Raw genomic sequence first — 17,190 nt, forward strand, 5'->3', positions numbered from 1 at the left:
GCTAGTATGTAAGTGTATTTCCCCATGGCTACCAATACTGTATTAAGTATTAAACGTCCGAGAACTGATTTTTTTGGCCTCTTTTTGGGGGCAGAAAAATCCCAAAGTTTTACCAAAGTAGAATTGGATTGTGTATTATTGCACAATAACCTTTTTTCTGGATAAATGGTTTGTTGACTTTCTCCAACAAGGATCTTTTCCAATGAAGTCTCATGACCTTCTCAAGAAATGTACTGCATGAATGAGCAACATCCACTGTAGTCCTACTTTATGTGCAGAAAGCCAGTTGTCTGACTCTCTGCTAAAGAGAAAGAACAAAAGCTGTGAGGAAACTGAACATCCTGAAACGTGCAAAAACATGGATCAATGTAACTTAAATCGTTTAACTTTTATTGTAGCTGAAATCATGTGCAATAGAAACATTATCTATTTTGTGTAGTACAGTCACAGGGTGAATTTTTCCAGTCAACATTATAGTTCACAAATTCAACAGCTTTATACTCATTCTAACAAATCATAAGTACCATCTCCAGTTTCACTGAAAAGATAAGAAGAAACATTACAGCAAAATGTAATACAGTTATTAGCTGATTGTTCATAATGTATACAAAACTCAAGTCTCAAAGAAATCTATAATGTTAAATAGACAATGTTACATTTTACAAAAAACATTCGGATAACAATGAATAAATTCTTTTTTAACAATTATTTTAAGGCATATATTTCAGTGACTTGCTTTAAAGGAATGCATAGAAATTGTGCAGCTTCTACAAATACACACGTAAAGATTTTATTGGACAGGATGATATTCCGGCCATGATTTTAACTCAAAAGTGGAAAACCACTTTTGTAAGTTATGTGATATTCTGACAAAGGACACTTCTGTCCCACAAAACAAAGGTCTGTTGCACCTTCACCAGGAAACTGTTTCAGGTACAGTGAATAAAGACAAAACTAATCAAAACCTTCACACCAACATGAGGTTTCTATCACATTTATAGCAATAATATTGTGCTATTAGTGTCATATTTTATAATTCTGAATTCATGGACTGTGTACCACGTGACAAAGTCTGGGCGGTGTAATAAACACACAAGTGACATATTCCAAAAAAACATGTAAAATAAAATCTATTTTCACGTTAAACTCCAGATTTCATTCAATACGAATACTTTGCATTACTTAAATTTTACTTGCATGAGAATCATCGTGTAATATTGCTTATAGTTTGTGAGAATCAAAAATGCACACAATGTTAGTGTTTGGTCCATGTTTGTCAGTAGCGCTACATAATATTTGTGCATGCTGGGGTACAGAGTTTGTGAACTCAGTCATTTGAAGTTACAGGTAAACTCTGAGAGATGATGAGAGTATTTTTGATTCTTCAGTCAAAGCCAGACTCGGTACCGTAAGTGCTCGATGCAGAATCTCAAACCTGAAATTGTTTGACATACTGAATTTGTATCAAAAAATGCAAGAGCAATTTTGTTTCTGTGCTTCTAGCCTCTTTTCTATCCTTGCAATCCAGTTACCGTCTTAGTGTGGTTTTTGTATGTTGGAGTTCTTCCAGCTGTACCGTGGACTGCATCGAAGTACATTGTAGACTGAAGGAAATACCCTGATGTGCAGAGGATGTTTTGTTTCCTTCCATTCACCCTGGTGTGGAAAATGATTCCCCTGCTAATGATGATTTAAATCCCAGATCAGTGCGTCCCTCCCTTATTGCCTGTCGTGTATACCATTCTGCCTTTTGGCTTAACTCCCAGTCTAAAAAGCAACCTACACGCCCCTGTATTTCTTTCCTTAACAGTGCTATGTTTTCCCACTCTCACCCTGTCCCTGAAGTGCTGTTTATTTATTTTTTTTAACAGGAGCTGGTCTGGAGGTTGCCCTCAGTGAGGATGGAGGTGATGGTGGAGGGATCGTACAGGCTGTCGTCGTCATCTGAACTGAGAGCTGATGAATCCAAAGCTGGGCGCATTGCTGCCTGGGCTTTTCTCCTGTGACACATAATCATCATTGTCATTATCAATGTCATCATTAACTGTTCAAACACACTGTATTTAACAGTCGCTTTATCCACAAATGTTAGCACTGCCAGATGGACAAAGTACTCCCTCTGCTGGCAACACAAGGGAACAACCTGCCTTTCCTTGTTGCTAGTGGGAGCATGTCTGTCATATGATTTCCCCCGAGGTACATGAGTGACGAGCCTTTTTAGTTTAATGAAATACCTTGTCAGACGTGGCTGATTGCTGATTTGTTTTCAGGGCGCTCTGTGAATCTCTACCAGGTGTCTGTTAATTGTGTGTAACAGATAAGGAATCTGGGTTTGCTGGTAATAACATCATTGACGCGCAGTTTTATTCATTCTGGGACATAGATAGGATGAGATCACTCTCTCTTACTCACTCTCTCAAACTGCTGTGAAAATTTGGCTGCCAGGAAGTGTCTTGCATAAGCGCACAGCGAGTAGCAAATTGGATGAGAGACAAAATTGGATACAAGGAAAAGGAAATGCTTACTTGAGCTCAGTTTCCAGTGCTGTGACTCTGGCCTGCAAGGCCTCTTTGAGCTCCATCTGTTCCTCCATGTCTCTCTGGGCCTTTCTCCTCAGTCCATCGAGCCTTTCTAGCTCCGTCTCTCCTTCGTCCACCTGCCTCTTTAGAGCTTTCACTCTCAGAGCGAGCTGCAACACAGGATGAGGTTAACGTGAGTAAGTGAGTTCTAATATGACACGCATTTTGAGGTGAATGTGTTTACCTGGTCCCTCTGCTCAGTGTGTGTTTGTTTCTCCTCATCCAACATCATGTTGAGATCTTTTAGTTTCCTCTCCAGACGTCGTTGAGACGCCACCACTAAGTTCTTCTCCCTTTACATACACAAGAGAAGAACAGAGCAAAAGAAATGTGAGCATGCTCATGAGTAATGCCAACCCCTATCTCGACTACTGCCAAAATGCCCTTTAGCAAGACATTTGCCACCTCATTGCTCTCATGAAGATGCTCTGTAGTCAGGTGTTAAAGTCTGGTTTTACTGTGTGTGTGTGTGTGTGTGTGTGTGTATGTGTGTGTGTATGCATAACTGAATTAATGTGAGGTTTAATATTAGTGAAAAAGAGCAGTTAATGCACCTAATGTTACAGCCCAAACATGGCTTCTATAACTTTACTAACATGTTTCCTTAAGAAAAGGAGTTAACTCTCTTTCATAATTAAAATGAACAGGTACATGTCTAATGTAGACAGTGGTGGAAGAAGTGCTCAGATCTTTTTAACTGAATTGAAAGTAGGAATACTTCAGTGCAAAACATACTCTGTTTCAAGTATTACACTTAAAGCAGCAAAAGGAAAAGTACTCATTATGCAGAATTATATAACCCATAATATTACGTCATAATGTATTCGTTGGTTTATATTTTGTATTAATCATCTGAATTTGCAAAATTACTAATAACTAATGTATAAATAAATGCACTTGTACTTGAGTAAATGTAATTAGTTACATGTAAAAACCTGAGCTGGGATCACCACCAAAATCATCTATTGCTCAGCTAATGACAAACGGTATCCCTCCACCAACTTTCAAGGGAATCTATTCAAAAACATTTGAGATATTCAGTTCAACAAACTAATAAGGGTGAAAATAAATGTGATCCAGAACTACACATGCAGCATGTCTAATGTTTGTTGCACTGTACCTTTCCTCATTCCGTAGGCGTTCTTCCAGCTCCTGGATCTTGTTCTCCAGCTGGGAGAGTCCAGCTGAGGAGCGAGAGTGGCCCTCCATGTCGGCCACGCGACCCCTCAGCTCCTTCAGCTGCAGGGACAGACACAGACAAACAGCAGGTCAACAAAACCCCAAAATACACTCGAGTGGTTCAGTCGAGTGAATGTTATGTTCCTGTTACGTACATGTCTCTCCATGGTGTTCTTGTCCAGCTCCAGGTCCTGTTTGGAGGATCTCTCCTGCATGAGGTCAGAGCGGAGCTGATCGATCTGGTCTCTGCTCCTGGCCACTCGGTCCGTCAGCATCTCCACACTGCTCTTCTCCTCCTCCAGCTCCAACTCCATACGCTTCAGCTTGTCCTGGCACAGACAAGAAGAGACCACTTTATTAGATGCTCAGAACGGAGACGGTGTGCGGTGGGTTCGCCGAAAAAAGGCATTTGATGGTGCTGGAGTTTGTACACGTAAGCATATACAGTAAATACATATATTTGATGTGCATTAAACAGGTCTACATGCTAATCTTTTAAACATATTTGTTTGATTTACAGATGAAAGTAATAGATGTGCAGAAAGATGTCTAGATATATAGACAGAGTGCTGAAGTCACATTGTATGCAGAGCAGAACTATTAACAGCAGAGCGCCCTGCAGTCATGCTTTATTCTCCCAGACCACGGAGATGCAGCTGCACATATCTTACCTCCAGGATGCGAATCTCCCGGGTTTTCTCATTCTGGCCGTTTTTGACGGCCTCCATCTCTCCCTCAAGGTGGCGCAGCCTGTTGGCCAGAAGCTCTTTATCCAGCTGGTGGTTGTCTCTCTCCTCACATAGAAGCAGAAGCTCCTTCTTCTCTCGTGACATCTAGTTAGATTTATCATTTTACAAACGGTAATGCCACACTGAATTTCCATCATGAAATAAATATGTGCGGTTTTGCATGTTTACACGCACATGAATACAATCAGTCACGCATGCACCATGAATACGATGTGTCAGAACTACTGAAAACATTCAGACCAGACATTCATAATAAAAACAACAACAACCAGGCCAAGCAAGTGAGCGAGCATGCACTCAAAACACAAACCTCTTCCTCCAGTCTCCTTAGATTTATATGACTTCTTTCCAGTTCACTCTGAGCGTCGTTTCCGTGCCGTTGTGCCTCCTGCATTTCCTTGCGTGCCCTCTCTCGCTGCTCCTCCAGCTGAACCCTGAGAGTCTGCACCTCCTCCCTCGAGGACACGGTGAGAGACTCATACTGACAGGCAGAGGGGGAAAAAACCAAGAGGATAACTTTTTATCCTCTAACGATCAGTTGGATGTTCAATGCTGCAGATGCTTTAATTTGCTTATCAAGGTATAGAACCAGATCCCTCCTTCTTACCTCTTTGTTGAGTTTCTCCAGAGCTCTTTCCTGCTGTAGTTTGGTCTCTTCCAGCTGGTTGAAGGTCTGTTTGAGTGTCTCCTTCTCTTTCTCCGTGTCCTCCACACGCAGGAGAAGTTCACGGTGCTCCTGACTCAGTCTAGAAGCTTTTCTCTTGGCCTCGTCTAGCTCCGATCTCAACCCTCTCACCTCAGTGTGGAGGGCGATCTCTGCCTCTGAGCTCTCCGTTGTGTTGGTCTGCAGCTGAGCCTGAGGGAACCACAGAGTTGTGCTTAAACATGTCTGCTGATTTCAGGGTATCTAACACGCGGACACTGGTGTGTGAGAGGATGTGTGCCTACCTCCAACCGTAAGAGTTTTTCTCTCAGACGCGTGTTGGCCCCCTCCTGTTCCTGCTGAGCATCTTGGAGGTTTTTAACGTCCATCTGCGCTCTATTGAGAAGTGTTTTACTGGCCACCACTTCCTCCTCGGCCAATGAGAGTTTCTCTTTGAGCTGGCTAGCTTCACTACGGTTCTCACCAAGCTTCTGCTCCAGCTCTGAGATGATGGCTGGGTCTGGGAGCTACAGGCAAGAAGTCAAGGGAATGATGTTGACAAAAAATACAAGAGAGATGATGGCGGTTAAAAGGTGAGAATTTCTAACACAAATCGAATCATCCCCAAAACTACCACATACACACCATCACTCTTGAGTAAACTAACCCGTTTGTTTTTGTCCTGTGCCTTGATAATATCCTCTCTGGCCTTCTGTAGTTGGTCCTTTAGCCGGTCAATCTCATACTTCAGTTCTGCCTCCTGGTTCTGGTGAGATTTTTTTATGGAGATGACCTCCATGACCTTCTTGTCAAACTCCATCCTCTGCTTCTCCACCTCAGACTTGGCCTTCTGAAGATCAGTATTGTAACGCTGAAGTTCCTGAACAGAAATATGGGCAATTTGATGGTTAAAACTAGTTGGTAACTTCAATAAAAATAACGTTTGTCATATTTGCTCAAACCATTAGTATGTCCCGACAGTAGGACATGAGACAGCTGAAAAATCAGGGTCCTCTTCCTCTTTTTAATGCTCCTGATGTCATTTAGAGAAAGAAAAACAACCAATCAGAGCTGAGGCGTCTCTGGTGCAGCTGTTCATCACTGCTCGTAAAGCTCATGAACGCTGATCAAATATGAATCAAGATTCTGTTATTGCATTTCCTACTTCTTGCCTCAAATGTTTTCATGAGAAAGTTTATGACCCGGCCGCCATGTTGAAAACAGCCGAGCCAAAACCAAGCACCGCCCAGCCGCTGGAGCAAGTTTTCTCATTTGACAGCAGACTCAAAAATGTTTCTGAAAACATTTGAGACAAAGAGAAAAAGGAAATGCAGTCACAGAATTGTGATAAATATTTGCTGAGCGCTGCCTAGTTTCACAGTTTGATCAGAGTTCATGAGCTTCAAAAGCAGCAATGACTGACACTCCGGGGCTCTGATTGGTAGTTTTCTTTCGGGCGTGGTGGAATCTTCGTCTTTTAAATTGACAAAATTCATGTGAGCAATTCATGGCACAACTCAAACATATAATAGGTATAATATAATATATTTACAAATAATTTGTCTATGGCCGTTGACTATGGTACATATTTTTAAGTTATATATATTTAAGTTCCCATTGTGGTCCAGCGGGAAGGGAGAAGAAGGCAGAGGAACCTGACTTTTTTTATACAGATTATCAGTCTCCTGTACCACTGTCAGGATGTGTTGGGCAAATATAACAACAACTTTATTATAATAACCAAATGTAGCTTTAAACTGCTTCATCTTTGTGAAACAGATCAGGCGTCAGGTATCATATGAGGCCGAGTGTATGTTCACCTGGTTGAGAGTCTGTGTGTGGTCCGGGTCCGGTATCTGCCGTTTCATGGTGCTCACTTTCTCCTGGAGCTCCTTTAGTTCCTCCTCAAACTCCTCTTTTTCCAGTCGGGCTTGCAGGAGTCTAAACATCGTAGATCAAACACAGTTGATCCAAACAGATTGTAGCAGATGAAAGCATTGTAAGTTCTGCTTGATTATCTGATCAGCAGCAGTTGGATTGAAGAGGCGATTCATGAAGTGAGCTTAATTTTCTTTCATGTACTCAACAAGCAAATACGCCTTTTAATAATCTACAAACAACAGGAAATAAATCAGCATTCCCTGTTAGCACAACAGATATATTCACAGAAAGAAAGTCTACAACACAATTTTCACTAAACACAGATATCTAAGATCATCAACACCCCCCCTTATAGTGTTGTAGATGTCCAGATTGTGACTGGTGTTCTGCAGCATTGTACATAGATGGTCCATATTCCCATTGGGACCCATTGGTACTTCAGGGTCCCTGGTACATATTTAAATGTAGACCATCTAGTCAGTCATGAATTAGGGCTGCAAGTGTGGATGACCTTGGAACTACAGTCAGACAGTTGTTAGCACAGCTAGCCACATCTACAGGTCTGCATATCTAGACACAAATGCAGTTCAAATAGTGACTCTCACGGTGTTTTAGGGCTGCGGGGTGGCTCTCTGACAGAGAGCGGGAGAAACATAGACCAGGTAGAATGAAAGAGAAGAGATGGACACACATTAGTAGCACAGCAGGTGTAAGGACAAACCGAAAAGACGGTGACTAAATCCACGTCCAAGTCAGCATTGGAAAGCCCACATCCAGTACTAGAATAAACTCACTCATGTTTGGTCGTTCGAAGCTCGTCTCTGGTGGTGTGGAACTGCTCCATCCAGTGGCTGCTCTCGTCTCGACAGTCTTCCAACTGCTGCTGAAGGGAGCGAATGGACGCATTCACACGCAACCGCTCTGACTCGATGCCTGCGTGAGACTAAAGTAAGAAAGACACGTTTGTTATATATTCCTTTTCATTTCATATACATAAATAGATAGATAGACCACTCCGCATTGTTTTGACCAAACAGATCACATTTCAGTTCAGTTCAGTTGTTTCTTGCACCTATGCTGAGCATGCTTAATGCACCTGTGCATGCAGATACTCCTGTGTTCTTATCCTTTCGCTTTCACCAGGGGAGTTTCAGCTTTCATCACAGTACTCAGAAAGGTAGTTCCGAGTACTGCACATATGTATAAATTTATGTATTTGGGTATTTATGTATGCGTGTGTGTATGTATGTTTAAAAACTCTATTAAAAGGTATAATACATGTTTATGTATATGTGATGTATGCTATATTTGACACAATAACTCTTCCAGCAGGTAGAAGTGGTTTCTCTTTTTTGCTTTGCTGGTCTGTTGTGGGGGGACCAGCTTTTCCCCATTTTGTGTCCAACTTCAAAACATTTTCAAGTCAGATGTACGTTAGTGATGAGCTGGCTAGTGGCTTCTGTGTTTCGCGTACACACCTGAGACACCTGCTCCATGCTGCTGCGGAGCTTCTCCATGTCAACGCTGTACTGCTCTCGGAGCACCTCGATCTCTTTGTCATGCGTGGCCACCTCTTCTTTCAGCGCTCCTTTGAGAGCCGTGAGCTCCCTCTCTCTCTGCCTCAGCGTGTCCTCCTGCTTTTGTTTCAGCTGGCACACCTCCATCAACTCTGCCTGACAAGACATCAGGTCCTGCAGACACGGGGAATACACAGTCATAACTTGATGCTTTTGACCTCTCGGCCTCCAGTTCGGTACAGCATTGCTCATTTGTTTCCACACAGAAAGCTAATCGTGCTTTTAATTGCAAAAGCCTTTACAAATCATCAACCTGTCAATGTGATGCGATGTGATAAAATTGCTGACTTCAGTGGGGTGAGAGAGTTTCTCTCTGTGCATCTGCGTGGGTACAGTTGTGTGAGCATGTTTCTGTAATACCGTCTTGTTGCCATTCTCCCTCCTCAGTTCATCCTGAAGCTCAGCCAGCTGGTCCTCCACGTCTCTGATCCGTGCCTCTGCATTCTCCCTGTCCATACGCAGCTGAGTCAGCCTGCGAGTAAAAGAGGACACACACAAACACTACTGAATGATTCTTTGAAATTCAAATGACGATGGCATACAGTTTGTCTTGTGAATAACTGACAGTAACGGCTTGTTTCATGAACTGTGAGGAGTGTGTGCTTGATAACAAAGTGGGTTAGTCATGCAGCCCTCGACCTCCTGACCACCAACACAAAAACAGACAATGGTACCATGCCCCTTCCTGCTTCCCTCTGTCTGTGCGTTTGAGTGTGTGTGTGTGTGTGTGTGTGTGTATGCTGTCGAGTCCTCACTCTGATTGTGTTTCATTTAATTCTTTCGTCTTCCGGTCCAGCATATCCTGGAGCAGCAGATTTTCATCCAGACAGGACTCCAGCTCAGCTTTCAGAGCAGGATCAGAATTGCTAACGGAGTCCTATGCAAGCAGACATGATGAATAAATGAGAGCAGTGAAACACAAGACACCAGGTGGCTCTGGTGGCATGAACAGAGAGTTTTTAGGAAATGTTAAAGCAGGCTTGCTTTTGCCCACCGGTCAATATGCATAAAGACTTAAGTCCTTAGGAGCTATTAGAGATTAAGACCTGCCCACCTTCCTGAAGCCAACGTAAAGAGTCATTATTGAAGTTAGATTATTGTGTGTGTGCACCTTTGACCAGGCCAGGGGGCTTTAAGGATTAATGTGAGGATTAATCTGAAGCACACTCCAAGGAACCCCCCCAGCCCTCCTGGTGAGATTAGTTAAAGACATAAAAACTCTGAGGACAGTTTCCTTCTCGCAACCAACCGACAGCCATTCCCTTCACTCGATAGCTAGCGCTCTCATTTCAGGACAGACTTGGATGAGTGTTTGTGTGTGGCATTGGATGTGCACCGTGTAATCAAAGCTGATTAAAAGTGGCAGATCACTCTCTGAATGTTAACTTGCTCTGGTGGCGGCCAGTTCCAATCAGTCAAGTGAATTCAGGAAGGTTTGGTGGGTCATCCAAAGCACCGACACTACAGTTTCACAGCACTGCTAATAACCTCGTAAGTATTGGAACAGTTATGCATATAAAAAGTGTCTATGGAATGCTCTATTTTATTTACCCGTCTTTCCAGTTGCAGGGTGTTTTGTAGTTCAGCCATCTTTCTTTCCAGCTCTCTCTTTTCTCTCATCCACTCTTCCTGAGCTCTTTCTTTGGGCTGTTGTAGAAAAAGATATATGGGCAAATAATGTGAGCAGCTTTCTTTCCCCGAATGAACCAGTGCAGGAATAACCCCTCACAGAATTACAAACCTTCAGATTCTGAATCTTCTTAAAGAGGACCTTGACTTTGTGCTTGATGATAACATCACTCTCATTGGTCCTGAGAGAAGGTGAAAATGGGCAATTATTAAACGCATTCATGTGTAAACATTTATTACTGAACACAGCCGATATGTGCTACGGCCAGGACAACACGCAGGTCCATACCCTTGTCTCAGGATGTTGTATATAGTCTGCATGACCTGCTCCTCCTCTCTGGTCATCTCTGCACTCTGACCCTGGTCCAGCAAAAGGTCAGGAGTCACCTTAAGACATAGATCAGAAAACTACTCTTGCAATCTTGCGTGCTATGTAGTGTTTGGAGCTCGCTAATAATCAGCCGTCATGCCCAGACATAAAATATTGTAATTCTTACTTGTGGCTCAGTCAGCGTGGCATGCGGGGTCTCCGCAGCGGCATATGTCCCCGAGGATGTCCGCTGATTGGCAGAGTGTCCGGGGAATTTGTTGACGGCGGCCTGACTGCGTCCCAGGCTGCTGCGAGTGGAGGACGGAGGTGAGGTATAAGGGTTGGGGGTGAGGAGAGGAGATGTAGCTCTGGGATCTTGATGGCCTCCAGTGTTACCACCATCAAACCTGTTTATTAGTCTGTTGACAGGAGTTGGTCGCTGATGTGTTTGTTGAGGAGGGGCAGGGTTGGACTGACTGCTTCTAACGGACCCCAGCGACCCGTTGAGCCCTGCTTTGTTTGAACCATCCCACATGTTCCTCTCCACGCCCCCCTCTCTACTACCGGCATGCCGAACCTGCTCCCTCTCTCCCCTTACTCCAAGTCCTCCATCCAGAGTCCCGTAACTTCCAGACTTCCCGTCCCCTGGTGGCCTAGACAGCTGAAAGTCCTCATTGCCTGCTCCTCCCTCTCCGTCCCTGTCCAGCAGTGACCCATGGGACTGGGCCCTGCGTAGTGCCCCACCCTGCCCGGCTCCTCCTTCTACATCTGGCCCCTGTGTTTCTGGATCTGCCATATCTCTTCTGCGGGGAAGGCTACTGTAACCAAAGGGGTACTGGGTCCTGAGCTGGACCCCGTAAGAGTCTCCTTTCTCTCCGTCCTTCAGGACCACGTATGGCTGGCCAGCAATACCCTGCACCCTGACCGCCACGCCGTACTTGGAGGTGGTCTGGGTCTTGGTCTTGGTCCTGGGCTGGGGCCCTGGCTGCCCCCCGCCAGAGTCCCGGAGGTCATTGATGAAGCGGATCTGGACACCGTAGTCCACCGGGGTCTTCCGACCTGAGGGTGATGTGCTCATGCTGGTAATACGGCAGAGAGCAGGGCAAGGAGAAGAAGAAGGAAGCAAGTAGATGGTTAGATCACACATTTGCTCTGGTCTAGTATTTTCATACCCAAAACATGAAAAGAAAATTGGGTATAATTGAGAAAATACTTTCTGAAGGTGTCATATTCACCCCCGAAACAATCCTGTTCAGGATTTGGCTGTTAGGTATTTCACCAGATTAGCACTGGCAAGTTTATTTTTTCAACTGAAAAATATCCTGCTTAGTATAATGGTCACAATTAATTAAAAATCTAACTTGAGGGGCTCTGTACCAAGATTGTTTGTTTATGTTAATCAGATTTTTTTAAACTCTTTTTAAAATCAGTTTCGGCCTCATAACTCCAGTATCGGTTGGACTATACTCACAGTAGCAGGTTCAGGGACACAGCAGGGGGAGAAAACAGAGACCGCTACAATACAACGAAAAACCAGCTTAACATAAAACAGTGCTTCCCTCAAATTAGGAAATCCGACAAAGAATACCGAGACACTCATTAACAAGCAACCCTGAAATGTCAAAACCTTGTTGGACAACGCTTTGAACACAAACGGGGACGCCGGTTTATCGGCACTAACACCAACACTTAGTTTGTGGCTCTTGACTACTTGTGTGGACTTTGTCCTCCGTGCGTTCCATTAGTCATTAACCTGAAAGCACACACCCACATATCACTTTCCCCTTGTGAGGACCAACAAAGCTTTTCCTAACATTTGGAGGATTCCCAGCGAGATACTGAACCTATTTCCCTCTTCAAAACGTTGACAGCTTGAATAGAGACAGGTACCATAATAACTAGTGAGGACTATTTCATTCTTTTACTTTGTAATTTCTCCACTTTGGTGTTTTTTCTGACTCCCTAATCCTCCCGTTTTCTTGTACTCTGATCGCCCTCAATGAGTAATTCTGAAACTATTTCAACGGGTCACACCTACGTCATTTATTAGTGATACGTCACTGTCAGCCTTATTGGTCTCTGCCTGGCAAGTAGAGTACTGCACTGAACAGATCTGATATTACATTGACTGACTGACCACGCCTTGTGTTAGTGTCATCCTCATGTCTATTACACTGGTATGGTTCAGTCAACTCACATTAAACCTGTTGCAACACTTCCTCACTGACCTCCGCACCTTCCATTTCCTCTCCACAGCTTTGCAAGGTGCGAGACAGAAAGTGGGCTGGGAGGGTGTGGTGAGAAATAAAAAAAATAAAAAACACCATTATCAGTGCCTTGTGTGATAAAAGTCAAAGTCAAGCTGTGCACAACCCCCCCACACATTTTCATGCAGGTTTTGGAAGCTGTATGACGCAGTCCAGCCCAGGCCAAGAACAAGATACAGTCAGCAAAGTGAGCCATGACGGATAATCTTATAAGTCCCCGCTGTGTGAAAACTAATACATAAAACAACTTTGCAAAAATAGGTGATGGAAAATGTCGTAGCTGGCAGTAAGCGAAGCAACACGACATCAGTGACCTTTGAGGATATCTGTGTGCTTGTTGTGCGTTAGCATCGTCCGCACACACAGACCTGCTCATCGGTCGTGCACGGCGAGTTGATTTTTTTTCTCCCACCCTTTGGGAACCCCAGAGGAAGCACCGTGTCACAACACATTTGAGCAGTCGAGCGTGAAGTCTGCAGCCCGCTGTCTTCACTGCAAGGTCAAGCATGTCGTGCACGGAAGAACGTGCCATACGAGGGCAACGCTGAAGTTCTGGGAGTCTGAACCGGAACGATCTGCAGAGTACAAGTGTGCAAAACTTGCGTACGGATAGGTGAGGTAGTAACGAGACGTTCCTCTCTTACTGTCGCTTAAAATGTAGTTTCATTTTTGTATGTCAGTGAGGTAATGCGGTCCCAGCTCCAAGAGGAACAGGGGTGAGGGGGGATCCCATCCCATTGTCCAGCTGATGTGGGGCAGAAAATGAGGGCAGCAATTCTGAGAATGCCAAAACAATGCCCATGGTCTTTCATCCCCCCTCCTTACATTGTTTATCTGATTACAAGTTTGTTCTAAAGCTGACATTGTTGTCCGCATACACTTTCCTTTCTAGGTTTCTCCCCAAAGCTAATGTCTTTCTACATCTCAGCGTCTGTGCTGTCAAATTAACATATCAGTCACAACTTATGTTATTGCTTTCCTATTTGAAAGAAACATTGTGTGACTCTGTATCCTTTAGAGCTGAAACAATAAACAATAAATCAATAACAGTTAAATGGTGATTATTCTGTTGTTCCTGCTTCTTAATTGTGAGGATGTGTTGCTTTTATCTAATGTCATAGTTAACGGATTATCTTTGGGTTTTGGGCGTTGGTCGAACAAAGCCGGTGATAAAGAGATCATTGGCTTTAGGAAATTTAGATTTTTCGTTATGTTGATCAAGCAAATAATCAAGTAAATAATGGGTGGCTTGATGGATAGCTGCACCCATAGCAAGCTTTTAGCAAGCTTTCAAGCAAAGGTCTCCAACCCACACTCGTATCATTGATAGGATGCGGCTTTAACAACAGTCATGTTACCCTGCAGGTATGCTGACGGGGTCTCTGCCTCTGGCCTCTAATTGAATTCCTGCACAGTAAATTGAATCGGAGCCGCTTCCCCGTCAACATCCGAGACGCAACGGAAAATATAATTAGGAGATTAGAGCAGCTGTGCAGAGAAATGGAACAGCAGCAATATGTGGAGTCATGAAAGTGCCTCTGCTGACTAACAGAGTGAGCAGGGCTCATGTGATCGGATCATCTCTGACCTGACACAGATACAGATACAGCAGCAGAGGCTGGAGGCTTGAGTCTTGAGGACAGGATGTCACAGTGCATCAGCTTTTAGGATGTAGAATGTGTTAACAATTTAGAAATTGACTGTTTGATTATTATCCATCATTAACACGTTGATTGTTGTTTTTTTAATTAATGGATGAAGGATTTAGTCTCTAAAATGTCTGAAAATCATTTAATTTGCTGATGATGAGAGCGCCAGTAGAAGCTATGAGTGGACCATGCGTTAAGGTTTCTGTGTCCAACTACTGTTTTTGAGGTCAATAATGAACTTCCATCTTTCAATAAAATAATAGAGAGAAAAGCAGCAAATACACAGATTTGGAAATTATTATTTTTTGCTGGATAATTGAATTTAAATAATGAATCACACAAATTTGTTGTCAATAAATTGTAGTCGATTGACTTGATCAATGAACTGTTTCAGCACTTGCATACATACTATTAGGTCAACACGGACAAGCTGTAAAACAGTAGTTTGGCCCTTTTCTTCCAGGTGAATCATTGAGGTTTACGGGTATAACATGGAAAATAGAAACACGAAGGTGTAACAGCGATGGACAAAATAGTAGCTCACGCCTTCAGTGTCCTCTAAGGACAGGCAGCCACACAGTCCTCAGGGAATCCTGCCTCTCCATTACATTCTTCACGTGAAACCAGGCTCCTCTTCCTCTCCAGCGGTCAGTCTCTTTTTAAACTTGTCCCTGCTCCCCTTACACTCTCAAACAAACAGCCATTTATTCCTCTTTTCAAATCCAAAGAGGTTCATTGGCATAACAAAGAGATACTTCAGTGTTACCAAATAGTGCACAAATGACACCATATTTGGAGCACATAAATACGCCCCTCCCTTACCCCACATTCCAGACACTTGTTTCTCTGTCCTTTTCACTTACACAGGCCGAGTGTGCGTGTGCGTGTGTGATAAAGACTTATTTATGGGAACCTATCTGCACACTACAGTTGTACCTGTAATATTAAACTAACCTTCATCACTTCGTCCAGAATTTAAAAATGGCGATGTGCAATGCTATGATTATTTAATCTTGTGACACCATCCATGAGCCATTCCCCACACTTTAAAAACTATAATCTGCACTTCTTTCTTGCTTGTGTCATCAGTTTCATCTGACTGAAGCTTACTATTGAAGAGCAGCTCTGTACCATAGACCTGCTCTTCAAAAACCTCCTTGAGAGGTTGCAGAGAACAACATGTAAGATTATCTTATTATTAAGTTATATAGATTATATAGATGTCAGGCCTAAAGGGGATGTGGTTGTAGGTACCCTCCTGTGTCCTAAACACTAACGTTACGAGGAGGAGGAGGAGGAGACACATCTCCCTGGTAGCAGGTAAAGTTGGGATTTAGCGTTAATTACCTGTTTTTAAATATGAATTCGATATTTAACGTTAAAGGTCTCACATTTTAATTGCAGAAACGTGTAGTCCCCCTGAGAGTACGTGCACATTTCACATAAACATCTCTCACGTGTATTCCACATAATACGAGGAAAGTAATCCTGAAGTAACGTTAGCTACCGAGCTAACGTTAAACTGGCTGATCAATTACCCCCACTGACACAACGCTGTAAGACATCAGTACAAAGCTAACTTCAACAAGGAAATAGGCGTCACAAAGCTCCTAACAACATCTCACACAAAGTAATAACTGACAGGTCGTGTCTGGTTTAGCTGTCTCGGTATGTGAAATCCAACAACAAGCGTAAAGTTACCTCTTTCTCTGGAGTTTACGTTAATCCGTTGCTGCTTTTACGCACTTCGCTTCCTTTATGTCGGTGATAATTCAAATGTTTTCCATCAAAGTCCACGCAGAAAAGTGGGTGGTATAACAACTCCTACCTAAATTAACACAGCAACAAGTTCATTATGCGGCGACTGCAACCTGTTACCTTTGTCGGGGATGTAAGAGTCCCGCCCAGTCTGTCCGGAGGGACGGCTGTGATTGGACCAGCGAGCTGACAGAGGCGGGACTATAGATATCGGCTATGTTTGCTATTGGTGTAATCTTTACGTCAGTCATTCCTTGTGCTTTTCCACTTTTCGCTGTAAAACGGAAGGCCGCATTATTACTTAAATTAAAATAAACAAAACAAAAAGCTACCGGTATGACCCAGATAAAAGTCAAACAAACATTTTTTCTGGACTAATGATGGACGAAATACAGAGTGGTGCCTACATGTGTTTGTTTGTCTCTAATTTACCAGTAGATGGCGCAACTATCTACCAGTAGGTGGTTCAGCATCATCATCCAGGGCCCTTGACAAAAAGATCTAACTCTTAGCTACAAGTGCACGGCCTCCAATAACGTGGGACTGCAGCTGAAGGAGTATGCAATGTCCTACTGTTACTTTACAGATATTACATTCATGTAAGTGGTTGTTGGGTTGCTATAAGAGGCCGTTTAGCTTGTTTTTTATGGTGCAATCTTTCATGATATCTCCGAAATTGGAGTCATCATTTTATAATTGAATTTCGGTTTAATTTAGATTTTGTGGCATATTTAGTGTCGTCTGTAATCCATTGTTTTTGCTACCTATTTTGGCTGATCAATATAATCTCAACTGTAGACAAAACAAATCTTTAAGGAACATTTTTTTCAAATTGTGTCAAAACTCACATGTTGGATCCCATTTTGCTTATTGCCAGGCATCTGCCGTCGTTGGGCCAACTACTACTAAAGTTTGGAGCTTTCAGTTGTCCATTGCAATGCTTACAGTAAAACTCCTACCCCGCCCTGT

The 17,190-nt window shown here is 43.2% G+C and overlaps 1 protein-coding gene across 3 annotated transcripts; it reads right to left on the bottom strand.

Moving 5' to 3' along the window:
* Window positions 1-369: 369 nt before the first annotated feature.
* cgna (cingulin a) lies at window positions 370-16,373 on the bottom strand. 3 transcript variants are annotated; one of them, XM_031853317.1, is made up of 21 exons: window positions 16,165-16,373; window positions 10,735-11,626; window positions 10,527-10,597; window positions 10,350-10,419; window positions 10,160-10,255; window positions 9,364-9,485; window positions 8,969-9,080; window positions 8,510-8,722; window positions 7,826-7,974; window positions 7,637-7,663; window positions 6,971-7,091; window positions 5,818-6,030; window positions 5,456-5,677; window positions 5,115-5,363; window positions 4,818-4,988; window positions 4,430-4,591; window positions 3,914-4,087; window positions 3,700-3,818; window positions 2,764-2,872; window positions 2,526-2,689; window positions 370-2,000 (listed from the first exon to the last, which is right to left on the bottom strand). In XM_031853317.1, the coding sequence occupies exons 2-21, from the start codon at window positions 11,623-11,625 to the stop codon at window positions 1,865-1,867; spliced, it is 3,591 nt and encodes a 1,196-aa protein (XP_031709177.1). In that variant the 5' UTR covers window position 11,626; window positions 16,165-16,373; the 3' UTR covers window positions 370-1,864. The 3 variants fall into 3 exon arrangements, with proteins under 3 accessions (XP_031709177.1, XP_031709175.1, XP_031709176.1); XM_031853315.1 differs by having other exon boundaries at window positions 10,527-10,624; XM_031853316.1 differs by lacking the exon at window positions 7,637-7,663 and having other exon boundaries at window positions 10,527-10,624.
* Window positions 16,374-17,190: the final 817 nt, after the last annotated feature.

The sequence above is a fragment of the Anarrhichthys ocellatus genome, unplaced genomic scaffold (genome assembly GCF_004355925.1).
Source record: "Anarrhichthys ocellatus isolate YVR2014 unplaced genomic scaffold, GSC_Weel_1.0 scaffold13, whole genome shotgun sequence".
Classification (NCBI taxonomy): Eukaryota; Metazoa; Chordata; class Actinopteri; order Perciformes; family Anarhichadidae; genus Anarrhichthys; species Anarrhichthys ocellatus.